Source organism: Lynx rufus, unplaced genomic scaffold, assembly GCF_022079265.1.
Source record: "Lynx rufus isolate CCGP_SWC_20201006 ecotype Redwood Valley unplaced genomic scaffold, mLynRuf1.p SCAF_9, whole genome shotgun sequence".
Lineage (NCBI taxonomy): Eukaryota > Metazoa > Chordata > Mammalia > Carnivora > Felidae > Lynx > Lynx rufus.
Genome location: NW_025814897.1, coordinates 12,374,002 through 12,397,891, shown reverse-complemented (window position 1 = coordinate 12,397,891; position 23,890 = coordinate 12,374,002). Strand labels below are relative to the sequence as shown.

The 23,890-nt window shown below is 39.9% G+C and overlaps 2 protein-coding genes across 2 annotated transcripts; one reads left to right on the top strand and one right to left on the bottom strand.

Moving 5' to 3' along the window:
- Positions 1-4,336: 4,336 nt before the first annotated feature.
- RBM7 (RNA binding motif protein 7) lies at positions 4,337-14,036 on the bottom strand. Its single transcript, XM_047071436.1, has 5 exons — positions 13,890-14,036; positions 12,978-13,140; positions 12,266-12,353; positions 9,333-9,423; positions 4,337-7,491 (listed from the first exon to the last, which is right to left on the bottom strand). The coding sequence occupies exons 1-5, from the start codon at positions 13,983-13,985 to the stop codon at positions 7,129-7,131; spliced, it is 801 nt and encodes a 266-aa protein (XP_046927392.1). The 5' UTR covers positions 13,986-14,036; the 3' UTR covers positions 4,337-7,128.
- A 94-nt stretch (positions 14,037-14,130) lies between these two features.
- CUNH11orf71 (chromosome unknown C11orf71 homolog) lies at positions 14,131-14,860 on the top strand. The gene has a single exon (XM_047071121.1). The coding sequence runs from the start codon at positions 14,320-14,322 to the stop codon at positions 14,713-14,715; it is 396 nt and encodes a 131-aa protein (XP_046927077.1). The 5' UTR covers positions 14,131-14,319; the 3' UTR covers positions 14,716-14,860.
- Positions 14,861-23,890: the final 9,030 nt, after the last annotated feature.

The following is a 23,890-nucleotide window of genomic DNA, read 5'->3' as shown; positions in this document are numbered from 1 at the left end:
TACCTTGACTGCTACAACTGTTTCAGCCTGTCTGATAAAAAAAAAAAAAAAACTATAAACTTTAATATGATTGATGAGAATGTACAGGGATACACTACAGGAATAGAAATAGTGTGACAGTACAGTTTTCAATCCTGACTTTATACCAGACCCTTTTAAAAAATATTGACACCATGCTTCCTCCCTGAGGCTCTGGGGTAAAGTTTAGGCATTAAGTTGTTTTTTTGAAAGGCTCCTAGGTGATGCCAGCGTGTATCCAGAGTTATTAAATGCTACCCTAGAAGAAAGGGGGTGGGGGGAAAGAAAAGGGGATCAATCCTGGAAACATACCTATGCAAGGAAGTATAGAAGGAAGAAATCAAAACATCCCTTACTATAAGAGGCATGCCTAAAATCAAGTGACATAGAGGTATTCAAAAGTAATAGTCAAAGACATAGCTGGCTAATACTAACAAAAATGGAGGTGTGAAATAGCAATATGAACCAGAAGAGAACCCAAAGTTAATAGCAGGAGAACGGGTTGAGGATATTTACACTGGTAACAGTTACAGTACACGGTGAAGGAACGTCATGCTTCATTTTGTATCTAGAATAGCTTCAGGATACATACCCACTTCAGGATACATTACTCAGAGAACATCATAAATTAGAATCATCTCTTTCAGAACTAAGAGGTCAAGAAGAGAAAACCATGTAGGATTTGAAACATATAATTAACAGCACTTATCTACCAAATTAGCACATTTCTCTGCTTTGATTCCACTTAACTGAGTTGTTGGATTCACTGGTGTTCCCTATTCTTTCTGTAATAAATGTCTGCGTCCTTGACATGCTGCAGCCTAGGGACTGGTCAGCCACTCCTAGAAGTTCACCCGTGCTTCCTCTTACCAGTTAAGTTGTTCCAAACCTGCTTCAGTTTAGTGCTCATTAATGCAAATTCTCAACCTAAACATGATATAAACGGATGAATAAGAATATGGATGAATATGAAATACGAATACGAACGTGGAACATAAAAGTTTCTAGAAAACTAGTTGAATTACTTTGTAAAGATTCAGGAAGGATAAATCATTATAAGAACTTGCTGAGATTAAGTGTGAGCACGACAACTGTTGAGGAGAAACAGAAAACTTGAATCCTTCACACGTTTCTCTGCAACTGCCTTCCACTATGAGGAAACGCAAAATGGAAATTATAGGCGATGCAATCTGGTAGTGATTTATGCAAGAACAGCCACTAACCTCCAATTAGCACACCTAGATATAAGGAAAGGGCTTTGGCTCCACATCAAAAGATTGGCAAGTGAATGTATACTTATGTGTATTAAATTAATATGCACGCATTTTAATTTTTTTTTAATAACTCCTCATTCTGACATTTTTGATTTACACGTTTTGTCAGGTAAGAGATAATTTTGTCAAGGCAGAGTTTTGAAACAGAGAAAATCATTGTTTTTCACACATGCATGGAACCATTAGAAAAATTGGAAAAGAGGGGCGCCTGGGTGGCGCAGTCGGTTAAGCGTCCGACTTCAGCCAGGTCACGATCTCGCGGTCCGTGAGTTCGAGCCCCGCGTCTGGCTCTGGGCTGATGGCTCGGAGCCTGGAGCCTGTTTCTGATTCTGTGTCTCCCTCTCTCTCTGCCCCTCCCCCGTTCATGCTCTGTCTCTCTCTGTCCCAAAAATGAATAAACGTTGAAAAAAAAAAATTAAAAAAAAAAAATTGGAAAAGAAACCTTTAGGCGAACACCTGGCGGGTGTCCCACAGGGCGGGATGGAACTCACAGGCAGAAGGGCCAGCCAAGGAGGATGGGTGTGCCTTCCAAGTTCTCCTCCGCAGCCTTGGGACAGGTGTGCCTGGGCCGTGGGTCAGCCTGTTAGCTCACTGCCAGGAAACCTAAAAAAAAAGCCTGTGATCATCCAGCTAGTGATCGGGTTTTATCTCTACAAGTTTGTTCTATTTGTTTTTTATTTTATCACATTGGCCATGTTCTCTCTCCACAGGCTATAAAAAGTCACAATAGAAGGGAAAAAAATCAATTAGAAATTTAAAAAGGAACTAAATAACTCAAGTTAGAAAGAAAAATCAAACATGAAAATACAGACCATTTAACATGAAGAATGGTGAGTACACTACGTGTCAAAACCCAGGACTTAATTTCCACCTCCAGTCAAGATGGGGTACCAAGGATTGGATTTACCCTCCTGCCTGAACAACCAATACACAGAAAAAAACACAAAACAGTGGATGTCAGGTGGAAAGGACAGTGATCCTCAGGAGCAGAAGACAGATGAGGTGAGCCTTAAGATTGCCTCAGCTTGCTGCCTTGAGGCAATTTCCAGGCAGCGGTGTGGTTGGGGGCGGGGTAGGCAAAGCCTGGCAAACTCCAGGAGAGTCTCAGGGAACCGAGGCAGCTACAACGTCTAGTACACAGGACTGCACGTGGTTAAGGTGCCCAGGAGAAAACTTTGACATCTGCCGGTTTCCTCCAGTATTCATGAGAGTAGAGATCAGCATACAGGTTTGAAGAAACTATCTAAGGCTGGGAAAAGAATTGCCCCAGAGAATTAGAGGGACTACTACTCAGCACTCACAGAGGACCAGGAATAGTATCTGTTCCCACTAGATAGACTGAAACATTTCGTAATTCACGAGCATGTGTTACAGTGTTTGCATCTGTTACAGTGTTCCAGAGTTTGGCTTTGGTAATGGGGGAGTTAATCCTAAATAGTTGTGAAATCCTAACAAATCTTAAATCATGTCCTGGCTACAATGGTTTACAAATAACTTACGTGTGTTCTGGAAGAAAGCTCAAGAATATTTACAGAAATACAAACTATCAAGTATCCAATGAGGTAAAATCCCTATTGCCCAGCAACCAGTCAAAATTGCAGGGTGTGCAAAAGCAGCAGGAAAACACATCCAATAACGGGAGTGAACAGAAACCAATGGAGAACTGACAAAAATATTAGCATTAGCAGGCAAGGACATTAAAAATTACTGTAACTTTATTCCAATTGTTGAAAAAATTAAGTAAAGATAGTGAAGATACAAAAAAAAAAAGATCCAAAAGTCATGTGTTAATTTACTCACTGGGGGGACTCTTTCACAATGTGTGTCAAATCGTGCTCTATACTTTAAATAGACTACAATGTTGTCAATTGTACCTCCTGAAGCTGAAGACAAAAAAAAAAACAAAAAAAAAAAACAGAGTACCAATCAGAAGAAAAGCGACGGCAATCAAACTTCTAGAGAGAAAAACTACAACATCTAAGATGAAGATTATATTGGAATTAATTGCTAACTAGCCACTGCAGGGGGGAAAAAAAAAGGAAAAAGTAGTCTTGAGGACCTAGTAATACAACTATCTAAATGAACACACAGAGAAAACAAAATTTAAAAAATACAACACATCAGTGAGCTACGGGATAACATTAAGTAGTCTCGTATTAAGCGTAGTTGAAATTTCCAAAGAGGAGAGTGAGGACAAAAATTTTTTTTTCAAACAATGGCCAAAGCTTTCCAATTTTGATTGAAATTATAAACCCGCAGACCCATGAATCTCAAAAAACTCCAAGCAAAAGGAACATGAAGAAAACTGTATTAAGGCACATTATAATCCAATTGCTCAAAACCAGCCAGACAAAAATGACACATTATGTACTAGCCAGCAGTATTCTTATAGGAAAAAATGCAAGCAGGGGGACAGTGGAGCCACATTTTTAAAATATCAAAAGGGGGGGAAAAACTGTCAAGTTAGAATTCTATACCCAGCAAAAAGATATTTCAAACACAAAGATGAAATATACTTTTTCAGACACAAAAGCTACAAGAATTCATCACCAGCAAGGCTGCACTACAAGACATATCCCAAAAACTTCCAAGTAGATACCAGATGGATCTACACGGAGGACCAAAGAGCTCCAGAAATGGTTAACTGTCGGAATCATATATAACTTTTACTTCCATCTCTTTAAAAGGGAAGGTTTCAAAAACAGAAACAATGTGGCATGCTGCTTTTACATAAATAAATGCACAATGTATAACAGCACAGCGAGTCTAATGAAGATGGGGGAGGGAAAGTAAAATATGTCAGGAACTAAAACAACTGTAACTGCAGATAGAATTTAACAAAAATTGTAAGAAATACCATGTACAACTGTCAATTAATTTGGAAAGACAGAGAAAATGGGGTTTTTTTTTTAGAAAGGTATAAATTATTCAGATTGATTCCTGAGAAAGTAGGAAATATGGATAGACTGATAACCAAAACAAAAAATGGGAGAAAAAACCAGTTACTTCTAAGAAATGAGTTTTACAAAGGAGTTTAACAAGTCTTAAAGAAACAGGTTAATTCGTATATTTTTCAATTTTCTTTCCAGGGCATAGAACAAGATAAGCTTGCCAACTCATTCTATAAAGCTAGCAGAACCATAATTCCAAAACCAAACCAACATAATAAAACAATTTTTAAAAGAAAACCTCATGAAAACAGATCAAAACCTTAACACTTTTGGAAAGCAAACATAATTCTAGAGTGTATTAAAGGCACAATATATTGTAATACAGAGTTTTTATAACAGGATGCAATGATGGTTCATGGTTAGGAAACCTATTAAAAAAAAAACTACTACTATGATTAAGCCTCCTTTTTTAATTCAATTATCTGACAAACATTCTTTCATTCATTCATCCAAAATTTACCAAGTAATTTAATGCCAGGTACTGGATACTGAGAATTCACTGGTAAGATATGGTTTCTGCCTTCATGGAACTTTCTAGAGAGATACAAATAAAAAGAAAATTATAACACAGTATAAGGCTACGACAAGCGAAATACAGGGTACTATTGGAACACACAAACTGCTACAGTAGGGTGCTGATAGAATAATCCTGGAAGAGGAGGATTGCCCCTTCTAGCATGATAGGCAGTAGGTGTGAAGAATATGGGCCTACACAACAGAACTGGAAAGTGGTACCAAAAATATTGACTGATTTGATAGAGAAGTGTGGGGTCAGATTCTTTAGAGGTCTTAGTATATTAATATGTGTTATGTACAAAAGGGTAAAATAAGGGTCAAAAAAGTTTGGAATACTAAGTATAAAGATTTCTTTACTGCAGTACTTGTCAGAAGCTTTATGGTGTTGCCACTCTCTAAGAGAAGGTTACACCATGTCAGTACAGAACATTTACCCAACACTTCATTACAGAACAGAGTGGTATTTCGTGCCACACCCTTGGGGAGAAACCGTGCTCCCACAAAAACACCTCTTCCTTTCTACTGTAGCTCTCAAGCCTGGGTGAACGAGCTCCCCAACCATGTCCAATTTGTTGGGACCATCTCGTTCTGTCCCTTTATCCAGTACATTTATTAGTTTGGTTACTTTCAACTGGGTGGGATTGAAGTGAAAGAGATCCACTGGAACCTCCTAAGGGGTGTGCCCCGTCATTAAAATCATTAAAAAAGATTACCCTGAACCAGGATTACCTATGAATCAATATGAAAGGATCGGACCCAGAGATACCTTGCGATAAAGCAGTACTAATCTTTGTTAATCTCTATAAGCTACCAAATATTCACATAGGTAAGATACTGGAGAACAAGCTCACTGCAAACAAATCCTTCTACTATTAAACTGTGTAAGCAAACAAACCTTTAATCATGTGGAGTCAATAGTTCCACTTACCGAAAAACGGCATGCATTTACACACAGGGAAGACCTGAGAGTACGTGAACTCCCAGAGACTAAGGAGGGTGACCAGTTCATAACTGGTAAGAACTATAATCCAGATCACTGAAAATCTGATTCTAAAATATTAATTTCAATATGTACAAAAGGAATATTTCAGGATGCTCTAAGAACCAACATTCTTAACACCAGGCCATCATCACAACACCAGGCCATCAAATAAAAGTATGTTGCTAACTTTGTATACATGGTCTCCAAAGTTAGTAATGTCAAAAAAATAAGACACACTCTTTTTTAGGTTTTCAATATATTAAAAAAGAACACAGTATAAATGCTGTGGTTACTAATATTAAAAAGGATCAAAATTTTTCAAGGAATGATTTTTTATAAACAAGTTCTACAATAAATGGGAAACAGCATCTTGATACACAATTTTGTTAAACAAGATTTAAAAATTTTTAAATCAGAAAAAGTTTAAATTGTTTCAAACGTTCAAACAAAAAAGCAATCTGTACAACCTCCACAATAAAACATACCCATGTACACATGTCCTGGGCACTTTGAAAATGTTAAAGTTTTTAAAGTTTTGAGTAACAGAGGCAGCACTTAAACGGTTCATGAACCTTCTTTTTGCAAAAAGAATACTTTCAGTAAAACATTTTACCATTTTACCTCTGCTTTTACATTTTTGTTATTCCTGAAAAGGGGATTTATATTAACACTGTATTTGTTTAACGTAAAAAAATACATTTAGAGATATTTAACTTCCTGAGTAACTTCAGTTATACATCAAACATGATTTAATGAGTAAATTTAAAAATTTTTAGAATAAGACAGCATGTACAGATTTACAATTTTATGTTCAATTAGAGTAAAACTCAAATGAGCATGTCACAGAACTTACACTAAAAATTCTCTAAGAAGTCAAATATGATTTATCCCCTTAAAACCCCAATAAGTTTTAAGTAAAATGAGTCACTGAAATTACTTTCTTTTATCAACAAAATACTGACAGTCATTTCAGACTATCAAAACTTGAATGTTTTCTATTATATACACCAAAATCTGATTCACTGACAACAAACTTCTTGCAATACAAAAAGATAACAGATAATTAAAATATCTGCTTTATAATACAACCAATCCATATAATACATCCCTTCATTAATTGTCTAAAATGATTAGAAACTGTGGCACTTTCTTTTGCATAAAACCCTTTCCTCTTCATAAAACCCTGAGGTGAAAGGTTATTAATGTAATAAAACTGGAACCACAATTCTTATTTCTGTTATTAGACTGCAGCTATAGGTTTTAAAAATTTTATAAAGAAATGTGGCAACTTGTAAAGCTGCTCTGTAAAGTTAACAAAACACCTCCAGATCAGCTCAGCCAAAGGGACCTAGAATGACCCTATAAAAACATCGTCCTTTAATACTTGTTAGTGTCGAGACGAACGCCATTTTCCATCTCTACTACTGTCTCTTCTGTTTTCATAATCGAGGCTCCAGCCATCAGGATTCCGATCTTCATGGAAGTAGTCGTCCCTGCCTCCTCTGTAATGATGGTCAGACCCATGATCAGTGTAGCGTTGTTCACGGCTATAATGTCTGTCCAGGATGTAGGGATGAGTATTCTGTCTGACTTTACGTTGTGAGGATGGCGTCTCCTGGCGCCACTGGGAGCTTGAAGACTGGTTAAAAGTAGGATTATGTGACTGAACTGATGGGGAAAATCCCGACTGATCCAGATGTGGAGAACCAAATTTCCCACCATACGACATCTGTCTCAAAATACTGTTCATCTAAGAGAAAAAGAAGGAAATGTTAACTACAAATATTTTTAGTAGATCCACCTGCCCGGGTAGATCTTAGGTTAAACAAGTCAAAGTTTGTTCATGCCAACGGACAACTACAAAATATTTGTACATAACTACTATTTTTTTTTAAATGTTTATTTCTGAAAGAGGGAGAGGGAGACAGAGGATCCAAAGCAGACTCTGTGCTGACAGCAGAGAGTTCAATGAGGGGCTTAAACTCACGAAATGAGAGATCATGACCTGAGCTGAAGTCGCAAGCTTAACCAACGAAGCCACCCAGGCACCCGCTCCCCCGCCACCTCTACGACTACTACTCCTACTACTCCCTGCCCTCAAGAACAAAACGTAGAAGGGAAGAGGTCATACAAATGATGATAATGTAAATCACTGTCTGATGAACACATAAAGAGTCAAGAGCTCAGTATCATTAGGAAAGGCTTCACGAAGGTGGCATAGGACCTGAGTATTAAAAATACGGATAGAGGGGCGCCTGGGTGGCGCAGTCGGTTAAGCGTCCGACTTCAGCCAGGTCACGATCTCGCGGTCCGGGAGTTCGAGCCCCGCGTCGGGCTCTGGGCTGATGGCTCAGAGCCTGGAGCCTGTTTCCGACTCTGTGACTCCCTCTCTCTCTGCCCCTCCCCCGTTCATGCTCTGTCTCTCTCTGTCCCAAAAATGAATAAACGTTGAAAAAAAAAAAAAATTAAAAAAAAATAAATAAATAAAAATACGGATAGAATATTTTAAGGGGGAAGTATATCAAGGAAAGGAAATTGCACAAAGATAACAAGGAAACAGAATGTGTTTGCAGAATAGCAAGTAACTCTGAGAGAGGTTACAGACCTCATAAGCACTGATTAATGGACAATTAGGCTAAAAAGCTTTATTGGCATCAGATGATCGGAGTACCTAATAACTAAGCTAGAGAATTCTGACTTTATCTTACAAGATGGAAGTCAAATTACCAGGAAGATAAGCAAAACAGAGTTACAATGATTTTCAAACAAGTGTGTAAGATGGACCAGTAAGGAGAAAATGGAGACAAGTACGAACTGACTAGACCAGTGGTCCCCCAAATTCTGCCTGCAGAGAGCTTATAAGCCAGTGATCATTTTTTTTAAATAGCCTACAGCAAAATGAGAAAAATACGTGATATGTACATAAAAGTGGACATCTCTTTATACTGAGCTCAATTTTACCTTATTTCATTCTTCTATTTTTATTTAGCAGGCCTGCAAAAGGTCAAGGGGTCATAAGCCATGCTTGTGATTGGGCAGTGAAAAAAAGAAGAAATGAATTCAAGAAAAAGAAACAAATACAGGACGTGACGACAAAATGAAAAAATGAAGGACTGGACACAAAGATGGAACAGTAAAACATATCAAGGATTTTAAGCCTAGTCTCACAGCCTCCTGTTACAGAAAAAATGGAAAGCAAGAGGAAGATGGTCTGAAGACTCCAATATATTCAATTACTGTTACAAGCATCAAAGAGAGCATATGCTAATAAGTCCTTCAGCCTAGGTTACAAGAACATCAGAGAATAAATTTCCTGTCTTTTAAACACACCACCCCCACAACAATGGATGAAGAAAAATACAAATGTGAAACACAGCTCTTCTATTTATCTTCAATCTTTTAAATATGTACTTCAGCCCAGTGAAAACTAAAATGAGTAATCAATCTACAAAGATCACGGTAGTCTAACGAAAACTTAGGACATTACTTAAGAATCATTTGAACATTTCAATGTAAGTGTTTTGCTGTGCTTTTTTGTTGTTTTTTGGTTTTTTTTTTTTTTTACCAAGTCAAGTTGATAAATCAACCTACCACTGCTTGTCTCTGAAAATTTTCTGGAGAAGAGAAAGACCTCTGAATTATCTGTGCTGATGGAATCATGTTATCCACAGTCCTTTCATGCCTGTGAAAGAAAAACAACATATAATCATTCATTTAACAAATATTTACTACATACTAATCATGAGCAAGACACAGGTCCCAAAGGTAGGAATGAACAAGAAAAACAAGGTATCTGCTCTCATAGATAAGGGGAAGGATTCAGAGAGTAAGACAATTTACCTTGTTCCAAGTGTCATTATGAATAGTCGACTAAAAAGCAAGTAAGGTGAGAGACAGGAGTTCTATTTTAGCTCGCTGGTCAGGGATGGCCTTTCTAAAAAGGAGACATTTGAAGTGAAAACTGAGTAACAAGATCACCTGGAGGCAAAACATTCCAGCTGCAGGAAGAACGAGCACAGGGGTGAGCAAGCTATATAGCCTATGGACCAATCCAGTTTTTGTAACACTCTTGTGTCTGTATTTTCTATGTAGTGTTACGATGGCCTGCAACGCCTGAAACATGTATGTGGCCTTTATAGAAAAAAAAAAAAAAAACGTCAATCCCAGGACTAGCACAAAGGCTTAGGCTGAAAACTGAAACGAAAAGGATTTGGTTAATTAGATATGACAGATGAAGGAAAAAGAAAAATTAAGGATAAAAACGCAGATTTCTGGCTTGAGCAATTATACACACATTTACTGAGACAGGGAAGAGGAACAGATCTGGGAGAACAAGGAATTAAGAGTTCTGTAACATAAATAGGATATTAATTTCAAGGACTTATATCTTATTCCCCACCTCCTAAAAAGGAAGCTTACTCTACAGAAAAACTTACTTACCAAGTATTTTAAATTTATTTTAAAATATTTAAAATCATATCACTAATTGATTTGCCTCATAGTTTAGATATTTTCATTGTGGTTTTTTTTTTGGTTTTTTTTTTTTTTGAGGGAGAGAGAGTCAGAAACATCAAGCATGGGCACGTGTGTGAGCAGGGAGGGACGGAGGGAGAGAGATCATCTCAAGCAGGTTCTATGCTCAGTGTGAAGCCTGACACAGGGCTCGATCCCATGACCCTGGGATTAGAACCTGAGGCAAAAGAGTCAGACGCTCAACTGACTGACTGAGCCACCCAGCCACTCCCCATTTTGGGTTTTCTTAAATTAGTTATATATCCATATGCTAAAGGGATAAAAAGTATAATTTTCCTTATAAGAAGAGTATAAAAACGATGTATGTTCTAGCCTTAAATTAAAAACAAGTCATTTACTTGCATATTTTTTCCCAAAGAGAATTCTGAGGGAGCTAAAACCTCATTTTTCCTCCACCTGAGATACCTTTGAAGCTTCTACAAAAGTGGTTTGAGATGCTTCAAGTTCCAGATGTGCTGAGAAGTATTTAAACACAATTTCAGTTCGCAAGAAAGGATGTGAAGATGGCACCCTTTGTACACTATTCTTTCTCGCAACTTTGCTATCTAGTCATCTTGTCATATGGAAGCCACTTTGCCCCAGCTCTTGGCACCGCCCTAATCCAAACCATCAACATCATCCCAGGAACTTCCTTGCTATCTTACAACTAATGCCAATACTTTGCTACCAACAGTTTCCTCATTGGTCTATTTTCAGCCTTGTCCCCGCTAATCTGTTCTCCCACAGCAACCAAACAAATTGTTAAAATACAAACCTCTTCCTGTTATTGTCCTACTGAAAACATTTTGGTATCTTTTGACGGTTTTTAGGATAACGTTCCCAATTTCTAACTATGGCCTAGAAGAAAGACCCTATATCGTCTCACCTCTTCTACTGCACCAACACCATCTGCTACTCTCCATTTCTCATTCATTGTGATCTAGGTACGTTGGCTCCTTTTAGTTCCTCATTCGTTTATATCATCTCTCCTTGCTGGATCTTTTCTCCAAGCATGTTCTACTCTTTCTCTAGAGGACTTATCAAACAGGTAGTCACAAAACATACACCTGTCTTCATGAAGACTTGTAAGCTCCATTAGGCAGCCTATCCTAGAGGCTTCGTCACAATGCCTGGGTTTCAATCCCAGTCCACTATTACGAACAGTTCAAACTTGAGCAAGTTAACCTCCAAACCTCATTTTCTTCACATATAAGGTAGAACTAACAATAATCCCTACCTCATAAGACTGCCATGAGAAACGAGAGCATAAATGCAAAGGAGCTGAAGAACCTGACACATATTTGCTAACTCTTCCTTAAATGAAGCCCATTATGATTGATAGAGTAACTCTGTGGATAATCCAGGAAAAAACTGTCCCTGGTGAAATATCGTCTTTCCTAACGCAAATAAAATTATTTATGTAAATATGGGATCTTTTCTAACCCTTAGTAACTAGAAGAGGTTCTAGACATCAGTCAACTCAGCTTTTCCTGACAAATGGAAGGGCAGGATCAGAGAAATGACACTATCTCAAGATTATGCAATCGGTGGAGGCACACCTAGAATCCAATTCTACAAACTCTTAGTCCACTAGTCTGTTTCCAGACAGTTATTTTTAACCTGCAATTAACAACCAACTGGTGGTCAAAACTAATTTAAATTTTTTAAAGGAAACAGATTAGAAAATAGAGTATACTGAAAATAATAAGGGCTAAGTAATGTTCTGAGAAGTTTTCTTTCAGTTATGTACAAAAATATGTGGGTGTATGTCTTTCCAAATGAACATATAGTTAACATATGCATCCGTTTTAGGGGTACTATACATACATGTCTGTCTATAATCCCCTTGAAACCTAATTATACCTAATTATAAGTCAACATACAAATAATATAGCAGAAGAATGAAGAAGAAGGAGCTTAAAGAAGGAAACAAATCATTCATTGTGCGTTTTGGGATCACGACCTAGGAAAATTTCTGACAAATGATTTTAACAATAGGTGTAAGATATTACCTGCTAGGAGATGTAGAGGTAGGGCTTGAGTTTCCAATATGATGCTGGGGATATGACACACTGACATCCTGTGAGGCATGGCTACTTCCTAAAACAAAAAAAATTGAGAAATTATTGATAGAAAACTTAAGCTGAAATTATGTCTCCCCTACCCCAAATCATGTAGGCTACAAAAGAAAACCTCAAATTACAGTAAGACTGCTTTACAATTTCATCAGAGTAAAACGTATGTGTTCAATACCAGATACTTCCAAAACAAAGGGTTCCAAACAAGGTATTATCCAATGTATAAATATCCAATCCGGCCATAATATTCTGATCCCCACACTAAATTTTGAGACTGGATACACAGAAAATTTCACCCTCATCAGGATCCAGAATCAAAATTCGTAAATGTGAATTACAAAGCAGCTAGGAAAAGCGTTTTCAGAAAATAATCCTTGCTCCTTCCAGAGCAAGGTCCCAAACCCAAGTCAAACAACAAAGCTTACATTCTCTTCACTAACCCAAACTCAATTTTAAAATGACAACTTTCAAAAGCCATGTTGTCAATGTTACCTATTTTCAGGGATATATAGTTTACTATCCACAAAGTTTGAAGTATTTTCATCTAAAAAGAGGTTCTTTAAAATTGAACAAAATTAAAAACAAAGAACTGAGAAACAAACAAACAAAAAGACCCTCTCCCCAAACAATAACACTGAATAGTTACCTGATCTAAACTGAATTTTGATGGGCCTCCCAAACAGTTTGATTCCATTAAGCAGATTCATCGCATAAGGAACGGACACTTCATGTTTGAAATTCACAAATGCAAACTGCTTTGGTTTACCATCCTTATCTTTCGGAATTTTCACTTTTATCACTGGCCCAGCCTATAGACGAAAAGAAAAATCTCGAATTTTGCAAAGATGAAAAACAACAAAAATGTAATCAGAAAGTCTAAAAAATGGACACACAAGAATTTCCACCTCGGTTAAAGATCCTATAGCTACGACCAAACACTTGATTAATTTATGTGGGGGAAGGAAGACCATAAGGAACTGGAAGCAGTCACTCAATTTACATTTCAGAGTACCTTATGACTTTTTAACAGGGCGACCAACATCCATCATTTTCTCACTCCAGGTAACGGTTTATCAAGACTAGTCCGGTTTTCTCGGACTAAAAATTCGCTTTTTTACCGATTAACCAATCGTTACCAGCTGTTAGAGAACAGAACTGGAAAGAAAAGGATACTCTGAATTTTTAACACATTTTAATGCAAACTTTAACACAGAAACACTACAAGTCTGCTTTTCTACAGCGTATTTAGGAGTCTGTTTTAAATATTCTAATGCTGCAATTAAAAAAAAAAACTTGCGTGGAAAACAGATAATGACCACACAATTAAAATATACTCTACCAATGAGTCACTTCAGCGTGAACTCACCAGGGCTCTTTCCATAAAGCGACCCCCCGCGAGCGCGTCACTTTCCCAGAGTGACCTCCGGCCCCAAGCGGCCCAGCCTTCGGGCGCCGGGACCCACAACCCAGCTTTCGAAAAGAAGGCGGGCCTGGCCGTTGGGCCGAGCCATAAGAGAGCCGGATAAACGAAAGGAAGAGCCGGCTCTCGGCCGCTTACCTGGTGGAAAAGCTCGAAAAGGAGCTCCTCGGTCACTTTCGTTTCAAGGTTGCCCACAAAGAGCGTGCGATCTGCTTCCGCTGCCGCCGCCCCCATCGCAATGTCGCCCCCTCCCTAAAAAGGCCGAAGGGTCGCCGCCGCCGCACTCACTGCGCACTCTCGGAAACCCCACGCCCTCGTCGACCCGGGCGTCACGGACGTAGACGTCATTCACGCTCGCTCTCGGCTGGCGTCGACGTGCGCGGGCGGGCTGCGCATGCTCGAGAGCAGAGCGCGGGTTGAAGGCGGCTCCTCGATCGGCAGCGGCTGGAGTTAATGGCTTCCCCTGTAGGCGGGGGTCGCGTTCGAGACCGGCTGGACTGATCTGCGTAGCCGCCAAGAGCCTACCTTGACCGAGGGACGTAACAAACACTGCGGGCAGTGTTTGAAGATGGCCCTGAACTACGTGCCCCTGTCCGCCGGCGATCAAAGGAGCAGGATGGCCTACCGCGCTTCCCACGGCGATCTCAACCCGTCTGCCTTAGCCCTGGCGATGGTCTCTGGAGACAGCTTCCTCGTTGCCAGGCGTGAGGCGGTTCTTCCAGGACCCGCTCCTCGTCAGGCCGTCCGGCAGAGCGTTCGGGCCGACAGCCGTCGGGCGACTGGGGTCGGCCGCAGCCCGCCACGCTTTAGATTGGGAAGGGAAGCTGATGGGCGGAACCGCTCCCGTCAGGCCAGATTCGCACCTTACCCGACCCCCGCGGTCAAACTGGATCTCTTAAGGAGTGTGCTGCAGCAGCGTCTGATTGCAGTTGGGAGTGTTGTCGCAGCCCGTCTTTCGGCTTAATATGTAAACCTCCCGTCAGCCCTCGATCCGCTTGTAAACAAGGCCTCTCTCAAATCCTCTCGTGGTGCCATGGCAGTCTTATTTTTAGAGATGTATTTAAATTTTAATATAAAAACACGTAGGAGTCCTGTTAATAACGGCGTAATACGGAGGAAAGTTTTACTTACTGCTTTATTCCGATGGTTTTAAAGCGGCCGGGATGATTAGATCAGGAAGAAGGTAGAGGAGATTTTTTTTTTCTTAGTCGCAAAGCTGAGCCACCATTCCCAGAGGTCAGCAACCATTTGTTTCCTTGTGCACTCCATCCCAACAAAGGATCCAAATTGCTCTGCCAGTCTTCTCTCCTCTTCCTCGCCAATTGTCCTACTTTGAGATTTTCGATTGGAGCTTCCCTAACCGCCTACCTCTATACCCCAGACTATTCCCATTACGTTTACTTTTGTTGGTGGAAAGGAAATGCTTAGTTTTTATTTACCACCCTGGCTCATCCTTCCGTAGGGCCCAACGCTTAGCCTATTATCTAGTCCTTAATCCTTTTCCATCTCCCTCCACTTTTTCTTCAGGGATGTCTACAAACTCCAATCTCAATCATACTAAGAACAAAAGCGAACCTAAACCTTGCTGCTCATTCAAATTATTAAGCCAATTTACATTTCTGTTTTTGCCAAAGGCTCCAAAATGTTTTCACATTTATATTTGTGATTTTATTAGCATTCTTTCCTTGACCTGAGTCTGTTGTCCCCAAATCCAATGATGGAAACCATTAGTCTCACAGTTTCCTTATTAGAAGCTGTTCATCTATTCACTCTAGCATCTTCTTCAAACGTTCTTGTTTGTCTTCACTCATTCAACCGTTCAGCAATATTTGAAGATCTTCCTAGTGGTGAGCACTGTTGACAAACTTTACAGTCAGGCCATCAAAGGGATCAAGGAGTGTGCTCCAGATAGGGAGACTAACCAATAGTAATCACCACACCGGACTCTTCCTTAGGTGCAGCCTTAATAAATACTAGTAGCAATGACTTTCCATTACACTGTACTATCCTGGTTCTTCTCTTACTTGGTTGATTGCACCTTATTTTCTGATATTTTTATTCTCTGCATCATCCATTTCCTAAGGTTTAAAGGATAATATTGGGAGACAGTGGGCTTTTTAAGTGCCACCTCTATGTAAGCAGGTAGACTAGCTTTTTCCCAGTGGACTCCTCTGTAATTATGATCAGATAAAGCCAAATTGCCACACACCATACAGTATTGAGTTGTTAGAACCATGTCTGAATAAGAATGTTGGTAAATCAGAGCGTGATTAATACAGTGAGAGGTCTGGAAACCAGGTCATAGGGAAAATGGCTGCCTTTTATTGAGTGCTATGTGTAAGGCATTGTGCTAGGGGCTTTTAGTCATTTTATTCAGATATTTATTGAGAACTTACTCTCTGCCCGATGCTACCTGTACAAGGCAGTCAGACTAAAGTGGTGAACAAGATCAATAATGTCTCCATTTTGATAGAGCTTTATATATGTCCTTTATTTCTCACAATGACCCAGAAAGACATTATACTTCATCTTATTGCTGAGAAACCAAGGCACGAAGAGATGAAGTTAAGTGTCCAAGATCATACAGCTAGTGAATGATAGAGGCTTGCAGCTGTTCAACCCAGGTTCCTCATTTGAACCATTCAATACAAAAGAATTATTTCTCAATTCTCCCAAGGATAGTGTATATCTAACACTTTTCTACATACCTAAAAAGTTAACTCATAATATATGACGGGTGCCTTCCTTAGACTGGGCATTACAAAAATCTATGGTTGAGAAAAGAATCCCAAGTCTATATTTTACGAGTTTTAGACTGGGGAAGAATAATACAATTAAGACTGAAGGTAAGAAGGTTTTCATAAAACTTACAGATGCCTAATAGTGAAAAATAATACCTCACAAAGTAAGATAAATTCAGCCATAAAGTTCAGATAGAGACTAAATTCTATCAAGTATGAAACAGGATTAAATGTCTTCCTAGGATCATCCCCATTTAACCTATAATACTGTACTTTTTTTTATTTTTAATTTATTTTTATTTTTATTTTTTAACGTTTATTTATTTTTGAGAAGAGCGAGACAGAGCATGAGTGGGGGAGGAGAGAGAAAGAGGGAGACATAGAATCTGAAACAGGCTCCAGGCTCCGCGCTGTCAGCACAGAGCCCGATGTGGGGCTCGAACTCACAGTCCGTGAGATGGTGACCTGAGCTGAAGTTGGACGCTTAACCGACTGAGCCACCCAGGTGCCCCTATAATACTGTACTTTAAAAAATAAACATGTCAGGGCACCTGAGTGGCTCAGTTGTTTAAGCGGCCAACTCTAGATGTCAGCTCAGGTGGTGATCTCACAGTTCGTGGATTCAAGCCCTGTGTTGGGCTCTATTGACAGTGCAGAACCTGCTTGGGATTCTCTCCCTCCCTCTCTGTCCCTCCCCCATGTTCTCTCTCTTCCTCTCTCAAAAAAAAAAAAAAACAAAAAAACTTAAAAAAACATAAAAATGTTTAAAAAATAAACATTAAAATTGGAAATGAGAAAGGCACCTGAGTGGCTCAGTCAGGTGAGCGTCCAACTTTGTCTGGGTCACATCATGATCTCCCAGTTCGTGGATTGGAGCCCCTTGTCAGCCACAGAGCCTGACAGGGTGCTTGAACCCACAACCCGCGAGATCTTGACCTCAGCTGAAGTTGGACGCTTAACTGACTGAGCCACCAGGTGCCTCTATAATGACTTTTTAAAAACTTACATAAGTATTGATTTTGTGGACTATTTTTTGTATTACTCTTTTTTTTTTTAATGTTTATTTGTGAGAGAGAGGAGGACAGAGGCTCCGAAGCAGGCTCCAAACCGACAGCAGAGAGCCTGACACGAAGCTCGAACTCGCAAACCGCAAGATCATGACGAGCCAAGTCAGACGCTTAACCAACTGAACCACCCACCGCTGAACTGACTTAACCACCCGTTTTTACTCTTAGAAAATGCATCTACTGGGGTGCCCAGGTGGCTCAGTCGGTTAAGCGTCTGACTTTTGATATTGGCTCAGGTCATGACCTCACAATTATGGTTTGTGAATTTGAGCCCTGCATAGGGCTGTGTGCTGACAGCGTGGAGCCTGCTTGGGATTCTCTCTCTCCCTCTTTGCCCCCTTCCCTGCTCATGCACATGCTCTCTCTTAAAATCAATAAATAAACATGAAAAGAAATAAAGGAAGATGCATCTATTTTAGAATGACAACATGCTATACTTAACCACTGTTATTGACTAAAAATTCATTTTGTACACTAACAGTTTTAATGACGTGGACTGCTCATGGGAAAACTTCGTCCCTGCTTCTAGATAATCTCATCAACAGAGGTTTATGTTGGTTCTCGTTTCCATAATACAGTCTTTATGACTCTAGGAACACAGTGTGACTTGGACAGTAGTGCAGATGTTAAGAAGGAGAATTTAGATTTTCATTGGCTCAGATTTAAAATGATGGAACATTTATGTGAACAAGGTTCTCCTCTTGTCAGACCAAACACAGTAAACCACACTATTTTCTTCCGCCCCACCCCCCACCCCCTCTGGCACATATGCACCATTATTCAAGCAGAGCCCTACTCCTGATGACCCCACACCTAAACCAACAAATGAAGTCACTCCTTCTGGGTGTTCCTTTTCTCATGTGCACTTTCATGCCAGGCTTTTGTTTCTTCATTTACAAATCCCAGCTTTTTCCTGAAGCTAAGAAATATGCTTTAAAGGCATATTTAGCGCTGTACCCCCTCCTGTGATTAGATGGTCCAACCCGTCTGCCTGGAACAGTATTTATGCCTGTTACCTCAGCATAAGTGAGAGCACCCTCTTCTATTCTCAGGTATTCTGCTTTGCACAGTAAATATGGTCATTCTATGTATTATACCTCATTTTTCTCTTCTCATCCTATTCTCATTTCCAGTTAAAAGTTTTTTAATGTTTATTTTTGAGAGAGACGGAGTGCGAGTTGGGGAGGGGCAGAGAGCGAGGGAGACACAGAATCCGAAGCAGGCTCTCCCTTTCTCTCTGCCCCTCCCCTGATAATGCTCGCTCTCACTCTCACTCTCTCTCTCTCTCTTGCAAAAATAAACATTACGGGGCGCCTGGGTGGCTCAGTCGGTTGAGCGTCCGACTTCGGTTCAGGTCATGATCTCGCGGTTCGTGAATTCAAGCCCCGCGTCCGGCTCTGTGCTGACAGCTCAGAGCCTGGAGCCTGCTTCTGATTCTGTGTCCCCTTTCTCTCCGCCCCACCCCTGCTTGTGCTCTGTCCCTGTCTTTCAAAAATGAATAAACATTAGGGGCGCCTGGGTGGCGCAGTCGGTTAAGCGTCCGACTTCAGCCAGGTCACGATCTCGCGGTCCGTGAGTTCGAGCCCCGCGTCGGGCTCTGGGCTGATGGCTCAGAGCCTGGAGCCTGTTTCCGATTCTGTGTCTCCCTCTCTCTCTGCCCCTCCCCCGTTCATCCTCTGTCTCTCTCTGTCCCAAAAATAAATAAACGTTGAAAAAAAAAATGAATAAACATTAAAGAAAATTTAAAAATAAATAAATAAACATTTAAAAAAATTTAAAGCCAGTGTAAATTGCTGTTTTCTATTGTCCCATATTTATTATATCATACTCGGTAACTGACTAGCATATGTTGAAGTGGAGTCTTATTCGTATACTTACTTCCTCTATCAGCACTAAAACTCTTAAAAAGAATGCCGATTAGGGATATAGAAAATGGAGGCCAAGGAGACTGTTTTCCCTCGGTATCCAGCTTTCATGATAAGCCTCTGTAAGAGGGGTAACTTGGAAAGAAAAGCAAGGAGGGAACAAAGTCCTACAGGAAAGATGAGTAAGTGAACTCGTGATGGTCAGAGAGGCTCAACTGTCTGGCAAGCAAAATTGTCTTTCTTTCCTTCAGTGAATCTATCCAGGGGCTGCTAAGGTGCACCTTTGTCTACCAATTTCCATGAAAAGTGCTCTCCTTTTCCTATCAACCAAATGTATGTCTGAATACCCATGACTTCATACCACCTATTTCTTGTCCTTATTACCTATGATCGTTCAAAAGCAAAGTCCTGCCCATTTTATCTTCACAATGTATGTTTCTGTAATCACTTTCATCACATGGATTTTATTTACCTGGATATTTAACCTGTTTTCTTTGCCTCTGGCTTTCTACTTCATCCTAAATGTATATAGCCTCAAGGCTGATGAGCCTAAAGCATATCTCTGATCACACAGTTTTTACTTCAGTGTTTCCCAAAGTGTCTTCCACAAAACCTCCACTAGAAATAATAAGATACTTCATTGTAAAAAGACAAGAGATCCCCTATTACCCAGCGATTGCACTACTAGGCATTTATCCAAGGGATACAGGTGTGCTCTTTCAAAGGGGCACGTGCACCCCCATGTTTATAGCAGCACCATCAACAATAGCCAAAGTATGGAAAGAGCCCAAATGTCCATCGATGGATGAATGGATAAAAAAGATGTGGTGTATATATACAATGGAGTATTACTCAGCAAGCAGAAAGAATGAAATCTTGCCGTTTGTAGCTATGTGGATGGAACGAGAGGGTATTACGCTAAGCGGAATTCATCAGTCAAAGACATCACGTGACTTCACTCATATGAGGACTTTAAGACACAGAACAGATGAACATAAGGGAATGGAAGCAAAAATAATATAACAACAGGGAGGGGGACAAAACAGAAGAGACTCTTAAATACAGAGAACAACCTGAGGGTTGCTGGAGGGATTATGGGTTGTGGGATGGGCTACATGGGTAAGGGGCATTAAGGAAGACATTTGTTGGGATGAGTACTGGGTGTTATACATAGGGGATGAGTCACTGGAATCTACTCCTGAAATCATTATTGCATTATATGCTAACTTAGATGTAAATTTAAAAAAAAATCAATAGGTGCGCCTGGGTGGCTCAGTCGGTTAAGCGTCCGACTTCGGCTCAGGTCATGATCTCACGATTCGTGAGTTCAAGCCCCGCATCAGGCTCTGTGCTGACAGCTCGGAGCCTGGAGCCTGCTTTCAATTCTGTGTCTCCCTCTCTCTGACCCTCCCCCATTCATGCTCTGTCTCTCTCTGTCTCAAAAATAAACGTTAAAAAAAATCAATAAATTTGATGAGTGGTGTATGTTTTATCACTTTGTCAGGGAGTCATGATGTATAATCACAGGTTAACTATTCTGATAATTCCTTTACAAAAAAAAAAAAGGCTGTTTAACTTCATTTTAACCAGTGTTTCAAATTTATTTGTCCATAAAGTTTTAAATTTTTGCATACTACCTATCTTCCCGAGGAGCCTCAGTTCTTTTTTAATTTTTAAAAATGTTTTTATTTATTTTTGAGAGACAGAGAGAGACAAAGCATGAGTGGGGAAGGGGCAGAGAGAGAGGGAGACAGAATCCGAAGCAGGCTCCAGGCTCTGAGCTGTCAGTACAGAGCCCGACTCGGGGCTCAAACTCATGAACTGCACGAGATCATGACCTGAGCCGAAGTCTGATGCTCAACAGACTGAGCCACCCAGGCACTGCAATGAGGAGCCTCAATTCTACAGAAACATCATTCTATATGCTGCCTCACTTAAGAACTTTCATTGGCTCCCCACTCTGGGTATTAGATATGGATTTTTATGTAATGTAGCAGAATTTAGTAAGTTTCCAGAATGTTATTAGGCAAACTGGTTGGTTTCCCCACTCATGGTTGGATAAGGTTCAACCCCATCTTTATTCCATATGATGACTGACTGATACCTGCCATGGTCTTTGGTGAGTGGGGTGGGAGGAGGGAGGCAGGCATGAGGCTGCACAGTCCCTAGCTACGAGGATCAAGACGGGCGTTGTTACTAAGGAAAAGCATTAGGAACATCCCCTGGGGAATACAGGTAGATGCAATTATCTCTTAAGTATGCTAATAATGTAATATATTTTTTAATGCGATTATTTACAAAAGAAAAAAATGTAATGACTTACTTGGCTATTACTTCACTGGAGTATGTGAAGGCAGCCTTTCTTAAAAATACACTTCTTCTAGGGGCGCCTGGGTGGCTCAGACGGTTGAGCGTCCGACTTCAGCTCAGGTCATGATCTCACAGTCTGTGAGTTCGAGCCCCGTGTCGGGCTCTGTGCTGACAGCGCGGAGCCTGGAGCCTGCTTCGGATTCCGTGTCTCCCTCTCTCTCTTCCCCTCCCCTGCTCATGCTCTGTCTCTCTCTCTCTCTGTCTCAAAAATAAATAAAACATTAAAAATTAAAAAAAAAGTACACTTCTTCTAAATTGGAGGAGAAAAATACTGCCTTAATAAGCTTCGCAAAGACCTGAGAGTAACTGAAGGAATGCAACTCTTAAAAAACATTGCACACTCCCTACACAGACCTTTAAGACCTTCCATAATCTGAACACGCTACACGGCCAGCCTTCGTTCTTATTCATAATATGTACTGGTGGCTGCTGCTCTTTTCTGCCTCTGTGTCTGTGCCTATTCCTGTCCCCTTAACTAAAATGTTTGTACTTCTCATTTTCTGCCAGGTAAGCGTGTATCCATCTAGATTGGTCAAGTTTCTTTACGTTGCAAAGGACACACCCATTTTAACCAGGTTAAGCAAAACATGGACTCTACTGACGCACAGAGCTGGGAAAGTGTGGTGAATAGCTGATGTCCTGTCTACCTGGCAACTGCTTATCCCCCATCTAACAGCACTTTGGTTTTGCCATTCCTTGGAGCCCCTCCCTCATCCTCCATTCGTGTATCTGGGGAGAAACTTCACACCTACCTCCAGACATAGAGCTATCACCTGGGTCTTACATGCTCTCCCACACTGAAGCTCCGGGAAAGCAGACAAACACGTCCAAATTTATTTTTATATCCATTTGTCTCTGTTATCCAAAGACTAGATATTTAATGAATGCCTGTAAAAGGAATTAATGGATGAACGTCACATAGACTATCTTTCCTTGGAATCAAACCCCAGGAGCATTCCAGGAAGGCAAGGGCAGGAAGTGTAGCCCCTTCAGTCTAAAATTATCCAGTTTGCTGGGCAGGTAAGAGTAGTATGGCAAGACAAAATAGGCTTTGTTTAAAAGTTTTGCTTCAATATGGAATCAATCTGCCTCCAGAAATATAACCTAAAGATAAATCCTAATCCAAGATGTAGACAAATATTTATGCACATAAATATTTCATGCACTTTAAAATGTCCCTTTTTATAATTTTAAAAACATGGAAAGAGTTTATATGTACAAAACAGATGATGAGTAAAGAAAAAAAAATGAGTGGTTACTGTATACCAGGTTGCTACTAACCACATTCACAAGGATTATTTTATTTAATCCTTATAATCATTCTATGACAGGAGGTGGCAAACTTTTTGTGTAAAGACCCAGGTAGTAAATATTTCAGACTTTGCAGACCAAGGGACAATTGAGGGTATTTTGTGGGTACTTCTATAACGAGAGAAAACAAATTTCCACAGAATTTGTACTGATGAATTTCAAAATCTAATAGCTGATACTTTTTTTTTTTGGTGACATTTATACTACTAAAAAGATGGAATTCTTTTTCCAGGGGTAGGATGCATTTTGCTTTACTGAAGTTCAGAGTGAGTGTTCTCTGTCATCAAAATCAGTAGGAAATGTTCTTCTGTTAATGTTGATTTTTAGTGAGATTTTATATATTTTATCTTTGAAAATGTCTTTGAAAATTTCTTTTCATAGTACTGCCAAATACTGATATCAACCCGTGAGTATATGGTTTTAATTGAGCATATTCATTGCTTGGAAGGCATTTACGCAATTCTGTTAAATTCTTCTCTTGATATTTGCCTTTTAGTGTATCATTATGTTGCAGATTAATTGCTTCCATTTGAAGGTGGAAGCTCTCCTCAATTGCACAGTTGAGTGGATTTTGAAATATGGAAATTTTTTTGCATTCACATCCAGGTCCAAAAGATGCTGCTGGAACTGTAGTTTGAACTCAGAAAATAGATCTACTACAAGTTTGTGCGGGTAGGGAGACCTTGCTTCTAAACTTTTTAACTGGAAGTATATGAAGCAGCTTGAGGTCACTTGTGATTCAAAGATAATTGTTGACATTATCTCACCACAGTGTAAGTTTGGTG

Bases quoted from the DNA above. Each gene is read 5' to 3' on its own strand.
- RBM7 (XM_047071436.1), bottom strand. From the start codon at position 13,985: ATGGGGGCGGCGGCAGCGGAAGCAGATCGCACGCTCTTTGTGGGCAAC. The intron at 13,141-13,889 runs GTAAGCGGCCGA...TTTCGTCTATAG, and splicing joins TTTTCGAGCTTTTCCACCAG to GCTGGGCCAGTGATAAAAGT. The intron at 7,492-9,332 runs GTAGGTTGATTT...TTTTTCTCTTAG, and splicing joins ATTTTCAGAGACAAGCAGTG to ATGAACAGTATTTTGAGACA.
- CUNH11orf71 (XM_047071121.1), top strand. From the start codon at position 14,320: ATGGCCCTGAACTACGTGCCCCTGTCCGCCGGCGATCAAAGGAGCAGG.